Genomic DNA, 12171 nt, shown 5'->3' on the forward strand with positions numbered 1-12171 from the left:
GGGGGATGGGTTCTCTAGCGGATCGTGGTGGCCAGTGCTTGATGGGCAGGAGGGGTGGTGAGCAAGGCAACGTGTGTCTAATGCACTAATTTGCCTTGCTACTGCAGCTGCCCCATAGCCACTCAGCTGGCTGAAGCACAGACACACTAGCCATTCCTCGTTTGAGCCGGGTGAGCATTTTGAGGTCCTCTGTTTTACTGGACTCAGCCTTGAAATGGCTGCAGCAGTGGACCTAATGATCATGTTAAAGGCATTGGCTGCTCACTGCCCCACTGCAGATAGGGGACTGTAATCCTTGCATCAACTCTGTGGGGTAGGTTAGGCGAAAACAGGGATTCTCAACGTTGGGTCCCCAGATGTTATTGGACTTCAACTCCCATAATCCCCAACTAAAAGGCCGCTAGGGCTGGGGATTATGGGAGTTGAAGTCCAATAACAGCTGGAGACCCAACATTGGGAATCTCTGGGCTAAAGTACTTCACTAGTCCATGACTTCTTGAGTTCTTTTTTTTTTTTTTTTAAGTGGTCTGAATGCTAGACATGCTTGCAAATGCTTTCTGTTCTGGTACACTCGGGTTACTGATTTGCTGCAACCAGTGGAGAATGCAGTACTTGGCAGCAAACCCGAGTCTACCTATGTAAAGTGTGGAATGGCCTTCATTCTTGCAGAAGCCACTCTGCCTTCCTGCTAAATGGCAAATACAGATAACACAGTTTCTGCCATAATGAAGAGGCAAGATGTCTCAGGTAGTTGCTGCCACGTATAGTGTGAAACACTGTGAATAACCGGTACCCCTCTCAAAAGGGGTTCGTCCCCCAGTCCCAAATTCTCATTGGTGTGTGTTTTTCCTACAGGGTCTTACCACCGAGCATATCTGTAGTGAGTTGAGGAATCTGAGTATCTTGAAGAATGTCTCTGTGGAGTACTCCATCTACATCACCTGTGAACCATCACACCTGGCGAACAATGAAATTCATGTTGCAATTGTAAGTCTGTCTTGTTGAATGGTGAAGCTAATTGCAATTGCAGTTTGTGAGTATAAGGGAGGGAACAAGGAATGCTTCTATTTTTCCATCCTTGCTGCAACTGCTCATCATCCATTCCAGTTGCAGAGGGTGGGTCGAGCCCTGTATTTTGTGCCGATACAGTGAAATTTCCTTTTCAACCTTTTTTTTAAAAAGCCACCTTAAGCATACTAATAGAATTGGGCTATAAATAAAAAGAATCGCTTGTATATGCTGCCTTAAATCATGTGGTGGTCTCCGATACAGTTGGCTTGTGCAGTTAATAGGCTGGATATTGGCACTGGATAATTTATTTAGTTTTATGCAAGTTCAGATTGGTAGAGGCAGAATTTTTCCATATTAGATTTTATTCTGTGCTCTTTTTTCTTTTTCTTTGAGAAGCCATTTTGTTTCTGATGGAAGCAGTGACTTGCATTTGTCTCTAAAACACTGCTCTCCCTAATATTCAATGATATGCCTTTCTCTTCTTAGTCTGCTGAAGATATACAAGAAGAAGAAAACCCAATAAAAGAAATAACTGATAAAATTATCGATCTTGTTAGCAAACGTGATGGGAACAGCACACTTATTGCAGCGGTTGCTGAAGTGCGGGTACAGAGACGGCCGACTAAAAACAAAACTGGTAAGCTTTTTAAAAAATAAAGAGGATTGAATACCATCCTTCCTACCCCCTTTAAGATTTTGCATATCTAATGAGCAATTTCTGAAACAATTGCAGACATAACTACGTGCATGTATACGAAGATGTGCATTCACACTTCAATGAATACTCTGTCTTGTGCTTATAAGCTTCTCAGCTTGTTGAATCTTCCATTGCTTTGGCCTGTGGGTAATAGCTTTGTTATGGGAGCTTGAGGTTTAGATAGAGCTACAAAGAAGAGAAAGGAACATTGGTACTCACCATTAAGGTTTCTTCTTGCTGGTTTTACGGAGGTCACTCATACGAACATAGGAAGCTGCCATATGGGTTATCCCGCCCACTTGCTCCAGAAGGCAGGAAATATGTTCTTGAAGAGACCCTTAACTAGCCCACAAGGGGTGGTCCCTTCCAGTCCATTGAAAAGCCTGAGTCCACACTCACCATCAAAACAAGAGTCGACCAAACAGCACATGCAAGGGAATAGAAAAACAGTTGTCAACATAGACAACCCTATGTATATGAATGCATAATAAACTTACAGAGGAAAACAACCAGAGAGGGTGAAGGAATGATAAGTCTACACCCTCCCCCAGTCCAATCTAGGTGGTAAATTCGAGTCCCAAAACCCCCCGAGTGGGCATAAGTGACCTCTGTAACACCAGCAAGAAGAAACCTTCACACTGAGTACCAATGTTCCTCTCTCTGCTGGTGTAGGAGGTCACTCATCATGGGTAATACCACAGCTCACACCCACAGGAAGGAACAAGCCTGGACCAAAACCTACTACCTCGAGAGTACTTTATGCAAAACCCATCTAACAAACACCACTTTGGAGGAAGCATGCCTGTCCAATTTATAATGATGTGAGAAGGTAGACGGAGCTTACCATGTAGCTGCCCTGCAAACCTCCTCAAGAGAAGCAGCAGAGGAAAAGGCAGTAGAAGTAGAGGCAGATCTAGTAGAATGAGCTGTAATCTCCAGTGGGGGAGTTGTATGTTGTGTTTCATATGCCAAAGTGATACATGATCTAACCCAGTGGCCTAATGTAGCCACCGAGGCCGGCTGCCCCAGCCTCTGGCCCTGAAAGACCAGGAACAAAGAGTCCGACTATCTAATGTCCTTAGTCAGAGGTGCACCTGGGTAATTTTGGAGCTTGGACCTAAAGGCCTTTGGAAGCCCCCCTCCCCTGCAAATTAAGGGCATCATCGTGCTCGGCCAGGTGACCACACCACCTGGGACAGACTAAAGAAGATTTGGGGGCCCCCAAAGGCTGTGGAGGCCCTGGACTTTGGCCCAGAAGTCCAGGGGTAAGAGCACCTCAGTCCTATCAATATATGACCGCAGGGCTCTGTGGACATCTAGCATATGCCACTCCTTCTTCAACCTGTGTTGTGGCTTAGGACAATAAGTATCCTAAGATCTGTGAAAAACTGAGTTGACCTTTGGAATAAATGAAGGGTCTGGAATCAAACGTATTGTATCCTTCGAAAAAATACATAACTCGTCTTTCACTGACAGCGTGCGACCCATCTAACCAAAGTAATCGCCACCAAAAATGCCACCTTCCACGATAGCGTTCGTAATGAGGTCTTGAGTAAAGGTTTGGAGTCTGATGCAATGCACTTAAAACAGCATGTAAGACCCAGGAGGACACAAGAGCAAAAAGCAGAAGGATAAAGTAGCCGAAATAGGATAGAGAGCTAAAGCTATCTGACCAACTGGAGTGAAGGCAGGAAACAAGATTGGAAGGGACCGCCCCTTGTGGGCTAGTTAAGGGTCTCTTCAAGAACATTTCCTGCCTTCTGGAACAAGTGGGTGGGATAACCCATGATGAGCGACCTCCTATACCAGCAGAGAAGATGCAGTTCGTTCTCTTCTTGTGACTGGGAAGAGTTAACGCTTACCAACTTTTGCACACGCTTGCCTTCTGAAAATGAAATACTTAAGCCTGTAAATAGCATTATTCATAGACAAGCAACAGTGAATGGTCCAAATCTTTCTCTAATGCTCATTAAGATATGTCAACAGTCTTGAAGCAAAAAGATAAATTGGGTATAGAGCAGATGATCCTTGATAGGAGGAAAAAGGTGCTTTCATGTTGAAACATGCTGTACATGTTTCGTGTACCTAAAGCTAATGTACTGAGAAAAAGAAAGCATGTCTTGAACTAATTGGACTAGTCTTCCTATTTGTAGGCTTTAACACTTTTTAATTAAAAAGATGCAACTTTGTCCTTTAGAAGTTGATACAAGGTGTCTGTCTTTCTCACCCCCACCCCCCCACCTCCCAAACAAGTAAGCAAAATGCATGACACTGAGGTGTTTAATGAGAGTCCGACTTGCCTTCCAGATTTCTTGGTTCCGTTATTGAGCTCTGTTTTAACAGTGGCTTGGATCTGTTGCCTGGTGACTGCCTTTTACTGGTGCATTCGGAAGCGCCGAAAGCAGAGCAGTCACACGCACACGGCGTCCGACGACAACACCACTAACAACGTACGGGAGCAGCTGAATCAGATCAAGAACCCCATTGAGAAACTTGGCGCCAATGCCGTCCCAATCAAAGACTATGAAAACAAGAACTCCAAAATTGCCAAAATAAGGACACACAATTCTGAGGTGGAGGAAGATGACATGGACAAACACCAGCAGAAAACCCGATTTGCCAAGCAGGCAACATATACGCTGGTAGACAGAGACGAAAAGCCACCCAACGGCACTCCTACCAAACACCCAAACTGGACAAACAAACAAGATAACCGGGACTTGGAAAGTGCACAAAGTTTAAATCGAATGGAATACATTGTATAGCAGACAGCAGGTGCTGCTGTGCAGGGCCTTTACCTATCGATTCAAGGCAACTCAGAGCTTGTAGTTCTTAAAACAGTTGTGTAATATTTGAGTCTAAGGCTATTATTTGCTTAGAATCCCTGTGTTAATTTAAGTTTTGACAAGCTGGCTTACACTGGCAATGATAGTTGCTGTGGTTGGCTGGATGACCCAAGTGCTGCATTTCACATCTACGCAAAACTAGTCAAAAGTACCCCAGTGTCGATTCAGCCACAGCCGATGCATCCCGGAAAAGTTTCGAAAGGTATCGTGTAGCTTTATTTAGCTGGTTTCCTGTAGCAAAAACACTTTTTCTTTCTTCTCTTGAGATGTCATGACTTACACAGTCTTAGGGAAAGAAATACATTTTATTTATTTATTGAATTAGAATTCTTTTGTATATTGGTTTTATGGTGACGTACAACTAGTTCTGTATTTGAAAGTGCCTTTGCAGCTCAGAACCACAGCAACTATCAAAAAAAGTTTATTATTTATTTTTATTGTAATTTTTTCGTTGTTGCGGGGCAGAGGGAGGGATGGGGGACTTCTTGTCAGCAGTTGCTGGTAAAAAAAAATGAAGAATTGAGAGGAAAATGTGTCAAAAGTAGAAGTTTGTATAGTTATGTAAATAATTCTTTTTTTATTAATCACTGTGTATATTTGATTTATTAACTTAATAATCAAGAGCCTTAAATATCATTCCTTTTTTATTTATATGTACGTGTTTAGAGTTGAAGGTTTCTCATAGCATTGTAAGCTTATGGCTTCTTTACTTTTTTGACTATTTCCCCCCCTTGTTTATATGTTGCCTACATGCCAAAACTTAAGGTGTTTTGAAAATCAGTTTTTTATTTTTAACAATAGGATGGGCTTTCATGCCTTGATGCTGGCTTTTTGTACAATGTCAAGTGTTTTTGTTTTTGTTTTTTGAAAACATCTTCCATAGTATCACTTTAAGACTTATTTTGTTAAGTACCAGCTGAGGCAGTTTAGGACTAGATGAGATTTTTTTTTTTTTAATGGCTGCTTTAGACATAGTGGGTGGGGGAAGAAAGGATGACAGGCAGATAATCTGCTACAGAGCAGTTTAAAAGAACACAAAAGAGCTATAACCTTCTGTAGATGAAATGTGAGAGATGTGAGTGGTTGCATGTAATTAAAAATATCGAATTAGTGTGTGAAGTTGGAAGCACCAAAATCTTATTTTGTAAACTCTTGATTTTTCCCCCCACCATGAGTAATACTGAACCACTTATAGATTTGATTTCTTTCCTTTTGTAATCTACTGTATTTAGAAAGTATTCCAATAAGCTAGTTTTTGAATACTTGAACAGTAGAATGTCCAGTAAGATCACTGTGTAGATTTGCCATAGATTCCACTGCCCGCCTTATTTTTTTTTTTAAGTGAGGAAATCAAAGTGCTATTACAAAGTTGGAAGATCAGAAATAAAATTTAAAAAAGGTTTAAAACTTAGTAATCTCGATGGGTCAACCACTGAGATCATGAGGATATCTTGTATGGTAATATTAGTGTTACATGAACATGAAAATACATCTCGGATGTGTTATTCCTGGCAATAAATCTTGAAAAATATTTATTAAATTTTTTTGTATAAAAACGGCGTGAAGATTGAGGTTCATTGAGATGCTTCCAACTTGAATGTCACTCAAAATATTTTTTCTTTTTGCAGCAGTAGCTACTGTCTGGAATAGGAGTAAGCAGTGCAAGGTCTATTGGCCACATTCAGTCCTCTGTGATACTTTCCCGCCATTTGCAGCTACTATCAGGAGATGACTTGCCCTTGGGCTAGTTTTCTACAGTGATGGGCCAGATGTGGACAGTAAGGCTTATGCTACCTACCCCTAATCCAGAATGGGAGCTTCTAGGGCTGTGAACTTGAGTTGGCTGATGTTGGGATATTCCTACTGAAGCTAATGGGGCTACTCCAGCATAAGTGTATTGAAGATACATTTTTGGAAGCAATGGTAGTTTAAAGCCCTATTCCGTTATAATACGTATACTTGTTCTTGTTGGCTGTCTGAGTACTTACTCAGAAGCTTGTACTAAAGACCACAAAATAAATGGAATGGCCCCAGTTCCCTTTTGGTGGCTTTTGGCCTGGTTTCTCATGTACTCCATCAGCTTGATTACTAGTTGTGTCTTTTACCCCATCTTTCTTCCATTATGGGACTCGTTGAGGGACTGACTTGACGCAGCCATACTTAACTTCAGCAGGTTGTGTTCCCTGGGCCTTCAGACCATACCCTGAGACTGTTTATTCCCTCAGCTGCCACCTTAGACAGGAATTCTGGTCTCCAACCAGTTCATATTTATCATGGTAGGAAGCGCCATGAGCCACAGTTACTCATGCATGTGTGTGTGAACATGTGTGCATGCTTCCCCTTCTAAAACCCTCTTTCTGAAACTGGACCTTCACTTGGTATATCTGAATTTTGTACAGCTTTGAGCAAACTACACCATAAGGAAAATGATATCTTTCCAGCTTCACTCTCCATGTTTGATCCTTCTAGACCTGACATGCAAAGAACTCAGAATTGTGTCTGGTAGCGATTTTCATATAGGCTGGAGTTGTGAATTGTAAGAGGCTCTCATTTATGCTGTTTTACAGTTGTTGCACATAATCTGTGACTGTGTGTTAAGCCTGACGCTCAGGATTGAAGGCCAGAGAGAGCGCAAACCATAAGGCCTAAAAGCAGGCTTAACAGCCTTACAATGGTAAGACTGAAACAGTGTGGAAACTTGTAAAGCAAAGAAAGCTGTATGTGAGATGATGAACATCTGCAGGTTACTGAAAATATCATCTTCCTTTTTGCAAGTGTTCACTCGATGCTGTTAAAGTTGCCTTCTGATAACTTTTACACACTACCATCTTTTTGAATATATTTCTGTTGTACTGCTGTTTGACTACTGACATACAGTTTTTCTTTGATGGGCTTTATATGATTATGTGGTGTAGGGTCAACTCAACCTTGATGCTTCCCAAGAGCATAGATCAACACAGGCATAAGCTAAGCAACCCAATTCTTAGTTGAGGTCAAATGGTCGGAGTAGAGAGAAGTTCAGACAGAACTCTGTAGTGATGGTATCTTTACAGTGGTAGCTATCCAGAGTATCTGAACAAATATTCACTATGAACATGAATGGATACAGGTGCACCTTGCAGTCAAGTTACAATCCATACTGGTGGTTGACAGTATGCAGCAAAATGTGGGCAGTACAGAGCCTCCCATGCTGTTGAACAGGGCTGGTGTGCTGATGTGAAATCCATATCCAATGGATATGGTGGCACAGCACTACAGCTTTTAAGTAGCAGCGCACTAGCCTCGTCCCCACACCATCCATGGGCATTGTTTGAGATGCATCCAGCAGTACGGAAGTGTCTGCACTGCCCATGTTTTGCTGTATGGAATGCCAACCACTGTTTCTAAAATGAGCAATATCTGACTCCACGTAATGGGGAGATCTACCTGACCATATCTAAAAGCAATGACTGGGGAAGAGGTGTTCTGAGCCTTTCCCTCCACCTGAAGTTTCTTATAGCCCCACGGGTGGAGGTGGGGGAGAGGAGACAGGCATATTGTGGGTCAAGCCAAGCTAGCTGCTGGGGGGGTGGGCTGTGACTTTACTTGGAGAAATGACCGGCAGAGGACCGTTACATGTGTTCTCCATTATCTTAAGGACAATTCCTGAAGAACAGGAATGAATTCTGTCCAACTTGGTGGCTTTTTCAAAAATATAAATCTACCATGTCAAATGTGGTTTAGCCCTGACTTGGCAGAAGGAGAGTGAGAATTAATCATGATTAATGCAGGACTAACTCGGCTGGACTTGCTCCCATCCTTTCTTGCATGGTCTGTCACTTTCACTGAACTGGCATGCGGCTGAAAATTCCTCTAACTGTTCTGCTTTGTGTGTTGCCTCAGCAACAAGAACTGCCTCCTGTGCAAACTTCTGCACCCTTCAGTGGCACCCTGAAAAATTGGCCTAAGGGAGATGGGCTGATTTGAGTGAATGAACATGCTCCCAAAACAATATAGTTCCCTGTTTCAGCTCGGCTGTAGTGATGGTAATTGTCATTCTGTCTTCAGAATTTGCTACTAGGAAGGTGCTACCTCTGAACATGAAACAGAAGTAGCAGCAGCAGGATGGGCTGAGTGATTTGCTTGCTGCTTGCATAAATAATCCTCATTAGCTACCTAGTTTCAAGGTAGCGGTGACCTTAAGGCCACCCAGTTCCCCCCCCTGTCCAACCCTAATATTCTGCACACAGTATTAGTATTACAGCAACTCATGTAATAAGTTCCAAGATGGTTAGGGGGGAAAGTATTTCTTGGATCAAAACTAGAGAGCTGTCAAACAGATCTGCAAGCAACATTGCTATCCATCCCTTGCACACCTGCTGACAGCAAGCATTTGTGGATGTTACTTTTTTGACCACAAAGAAGTGTCTGCCTTGTACCAAACCTTTCTTAGATGAACCCTACTGTTTTCCCATGGAAACCCTTTTAGGATCAACCACCATAGCCTTGGCTTTGTGTCACCTGCTTTTGTAGACAAATGCTAGCCTCATTCTTTCCCATCAGATTGTATCTGCCCTTGTCAGAAGGCTTGTTCATTTGATGGCTGCCTCCTGCTACAGGTTGAAACAAACCAATTAGATATAATGAGTCCAAACATGGCAGCCAGTAGTGTTTATATGGTGTGAACTGCTGAACTGAGCAGAAGCTGAGCCTCCCCTAAGCTTTCATAAAAGCTCAGGAGCTTCATAAGTCTCCACAAATGGTTCTGCTAAAAGCTAATACATTTTATGTGCACAGTTTCTTTCAATGCAGGGGTTTTCAGACTTGCGTCCCCAGATATTGTTGGACCACCACAATCATCAGAGGACTCAAGTCTATTGGCCAGCTAATATTCATAACCATAAACTCAAATGTTAGAATATCCATGGAATAATGGTGGCTAAGAACAGATGGCTACGGTTGTATTTCTCTGCTGTCTCTCTATGGCGAATGTGTCAAGTAACTCAGCCTGAGTTCCACATCTGCAAGGGGAGTGGAAGAATCGCCTAACATTATCCGGGGGGGGGGGGGGGGAGAGCAAGATAAGGAATGACTTTAAACTGCAATGGCCCCATTACATAACCTTAAGAGAGACTGATATTTCACATATAAGTACGATGAATATTTATATACTGCTTTTCAACAAATGTTCCCAAAGCGGTTTACCTAGATATAAATAAAATGGCTCCCTGTCCCCAAAGGGCTCACAGTCTAAAACACATACATACACACACACACACATACATACATACATACACACACACACACACACACACACACACACACACACACACACACACCCCAAAAGACACCAGCAACAGCCACTGGAGGGATGGTAAGCTGGGGCTGGATATGACCATTTGTTCTCCCCTTGCTAAATAAAGAGAATTGCCACTTTAAAAAGGTGCCTCTCTGCTCAGTTAGCCAGGGATAACTGCTACCAAACTGCCAGAGAAGTGACTTCAAACAAAACAAGACTCTGAAACATGAAACTACTATTGTGGTTAGTCATTGCCACCACTGCAGGAATGAAGAGGAAGGAAGAGAATGTTTCCAATTGAAAACAGAAAATGTGTTTATTTGGGTGGGAATTGTATCTTGTCATTTTTTATAGTATCCTACTTTGGAAGAAGACTCCCAGGGACTTTTGTCAGAGAAGGCCTCACACAGAATAATGAATGTTTGTGCTTTGGATAATGATTCATCCAAGAACTGGGAAAAGTTTGCTTCTAGAATTACTTCATAAACAAAACTTGTTTTCTGTCAACTTTGTTCTTGCAAAATCCAGTCTATTCCTCCCAGCCAAAGCTCACCTATCTAAAAGGGCATGATTTACACTCAAGCCAAATATGACAATCTCACATACACCTTGCACTCATGGTTTATTGAGATTCCTAGCCAATCCGATCCCATCTGTTCTCTGTGGATCTAAGGGTAGAACAAATGGAAAGTATGATGTTGAAATGAAAGAGATCACCCCAAACACTAGCCAACTCTTCCATCCTACTGACATATATTCATGGGGGAGCCACTGAGAAAACCTCTGTGGGTGTGCCTGAGGGCCAGCTTGGAACACACACGGTCGACTCGTAAGAAGGGCACCTTACTTGATTCAAGAGCTCATGACGGGACAGAAGAGCAGACAGGGTTTTTCAAGAATATGGGTCTCAAGTTGTACACATACATCAAATACAGACACTTGAATAGTATGCAGAAAACAGGGATCCCCCTACCCACTCTACCTCAGTTTAGGAGATGTTGCAAACCAGGTGAATTTGTCAAGTAGTCCCCAAGGGCAGTTTCTGAGTTCCATAGGGATTCAGTTTTCCATGCCAGGGCTCAGAAGTAGATTGTGAGTGCAAGTAAATGTAGCAAATGCTTCTGAACGTATGCAAAGTGCAATTTTCTCAACCCTGACTAGCACACAGAACTAGGATTAAGGGTAAAGAATCCAGGCTAAAGTGAACTGCCAGATCAGCTTAGATACACCTCCTCTTGTTAGAAATTAACAGATGCCAGTTCCATTTAGAGTGAGATACAGTATGGTAGGGTGAGCTCGGTACCATTGTTTGGTTTGGGATGAAGCTGGTTTCACACCAAGAACTGATGAATCCCCATTAATCCAAGATGTTCTCATCTCTAGAGAAAGTCCACAGACCTCATCAAATCTTTCCACATTTAATGCAAGCAAAGGTCAGCTGCGGTCGTAAGAAATCTGAAGCAAAATTATTGTTGAGACAATTTAAATTACAGTTCCCCCACAACTTTTCCTACAGTGTCAATCCTAATTAACTCCCAAGCAGAGACTGAGAGAAGGGAATTGGCACGGATTCCCACTGCAGTCTCACGCCAAGGCAGAGGCCACGGGTGCAGGGGAGGCAGGGCAGGGCGCCACAGCAGCCTGTATTCCAGTTTCCCATGATCTGAGGGAGCGTGCTGCCTTAGACAGCAAAGCTCTTGGTGAACTGCGCTCTCCTCTCTGGCCCTTGTGGCAAAGGAAAGCCAGCCACATCCAACAGAAAGCCACACTATCAATCAGACTCTAAAGGTCACGGGCCACACTGGAATCCAATGTGATATTACAGTAAATACCAGGCTGCCACAAAAACATGGAAACTACCAGACCCCATAACTTCTAGTTCCGTTCATGCCCTGATCAAGATGCATGTTCCCCTACCCACCCTCCACAATCACTGGTTGCTGCTAGCAAGGGCACATTGACATAGAACAGTAAAGGCTGAGGTCACCTCCTCCTCCACTGCCACAGGAAGAGCTTCTTCCCTGACATGGGAGGCCCCCTCCTAATTCTACCTCAGCCGCCACAGACAGCTGCACTGTGGGACCAGGTCAGGGGCATAGAAAGGCTGGAGTAGGCCCAGAGACACAATTTTAAAATGCTCGCCCCCCCCCCCCCCACTCACTGAAGCTCAGCTCATGAAGTAAAGAAATCTTAAATGAGGCTGAATTGTGGTAATTTGTAAATTGTGGACAATGCAAGTCATTTCATGGTACTAGAGAAAGACATGCTGTTCTGGTAGCTCCGAGTCTTAACACTCACAGCAATTTCGGAGGATGAATACAACTGAAGGAAGCCCGGGC

General features: G+C 43.1%; 1 protein-coding gene across 2 annotated transcripts in view; it reads left to right on the top strand.

Annotated features, from left to right (window-relative positions):
* Positions 1-7456, top strand: part of JAG1 (jagged canonical Notch ligand 1) — a 56975-nt gene extending 49519 nt beyond the window's left edge. For both annotated transcript variants that reach the window (XM_053284683.1, XM_053284682.1), the window contains exons 24-26: positions 856-987; positions 1498-1648; positions 4016-7456. In XM_053284683.1, the coding sequence (XP_053140658.1) occupies positions 856-987; positions 1498-1648; positions 4016-4473 (741 nt within the window). In that variant the 3' untranslated portion in view covers positions 4474-7456. The remainder of the gene's footprint in view (positions 1-855; positions 988-1497; positions 1649-4015) is intronic.
* Positions 7457-12171: the final 4715 nt, after the last annotated feature.

This window comes from Hemicordylus capensis, chromosome 1, assembly GCF_027244095.1.
Source record: "Hemicordylus capensis ecotype Gifberg chromosome 1, rHemCap1.1.pri, whole genome shotgun sequence".
Lineage (NCBI taxonomy): Eukaryota > Metazoa > Chordata > Lepidosauria > Squamata > Cordylidae > Hemicordylus > Hemicordylus capensis.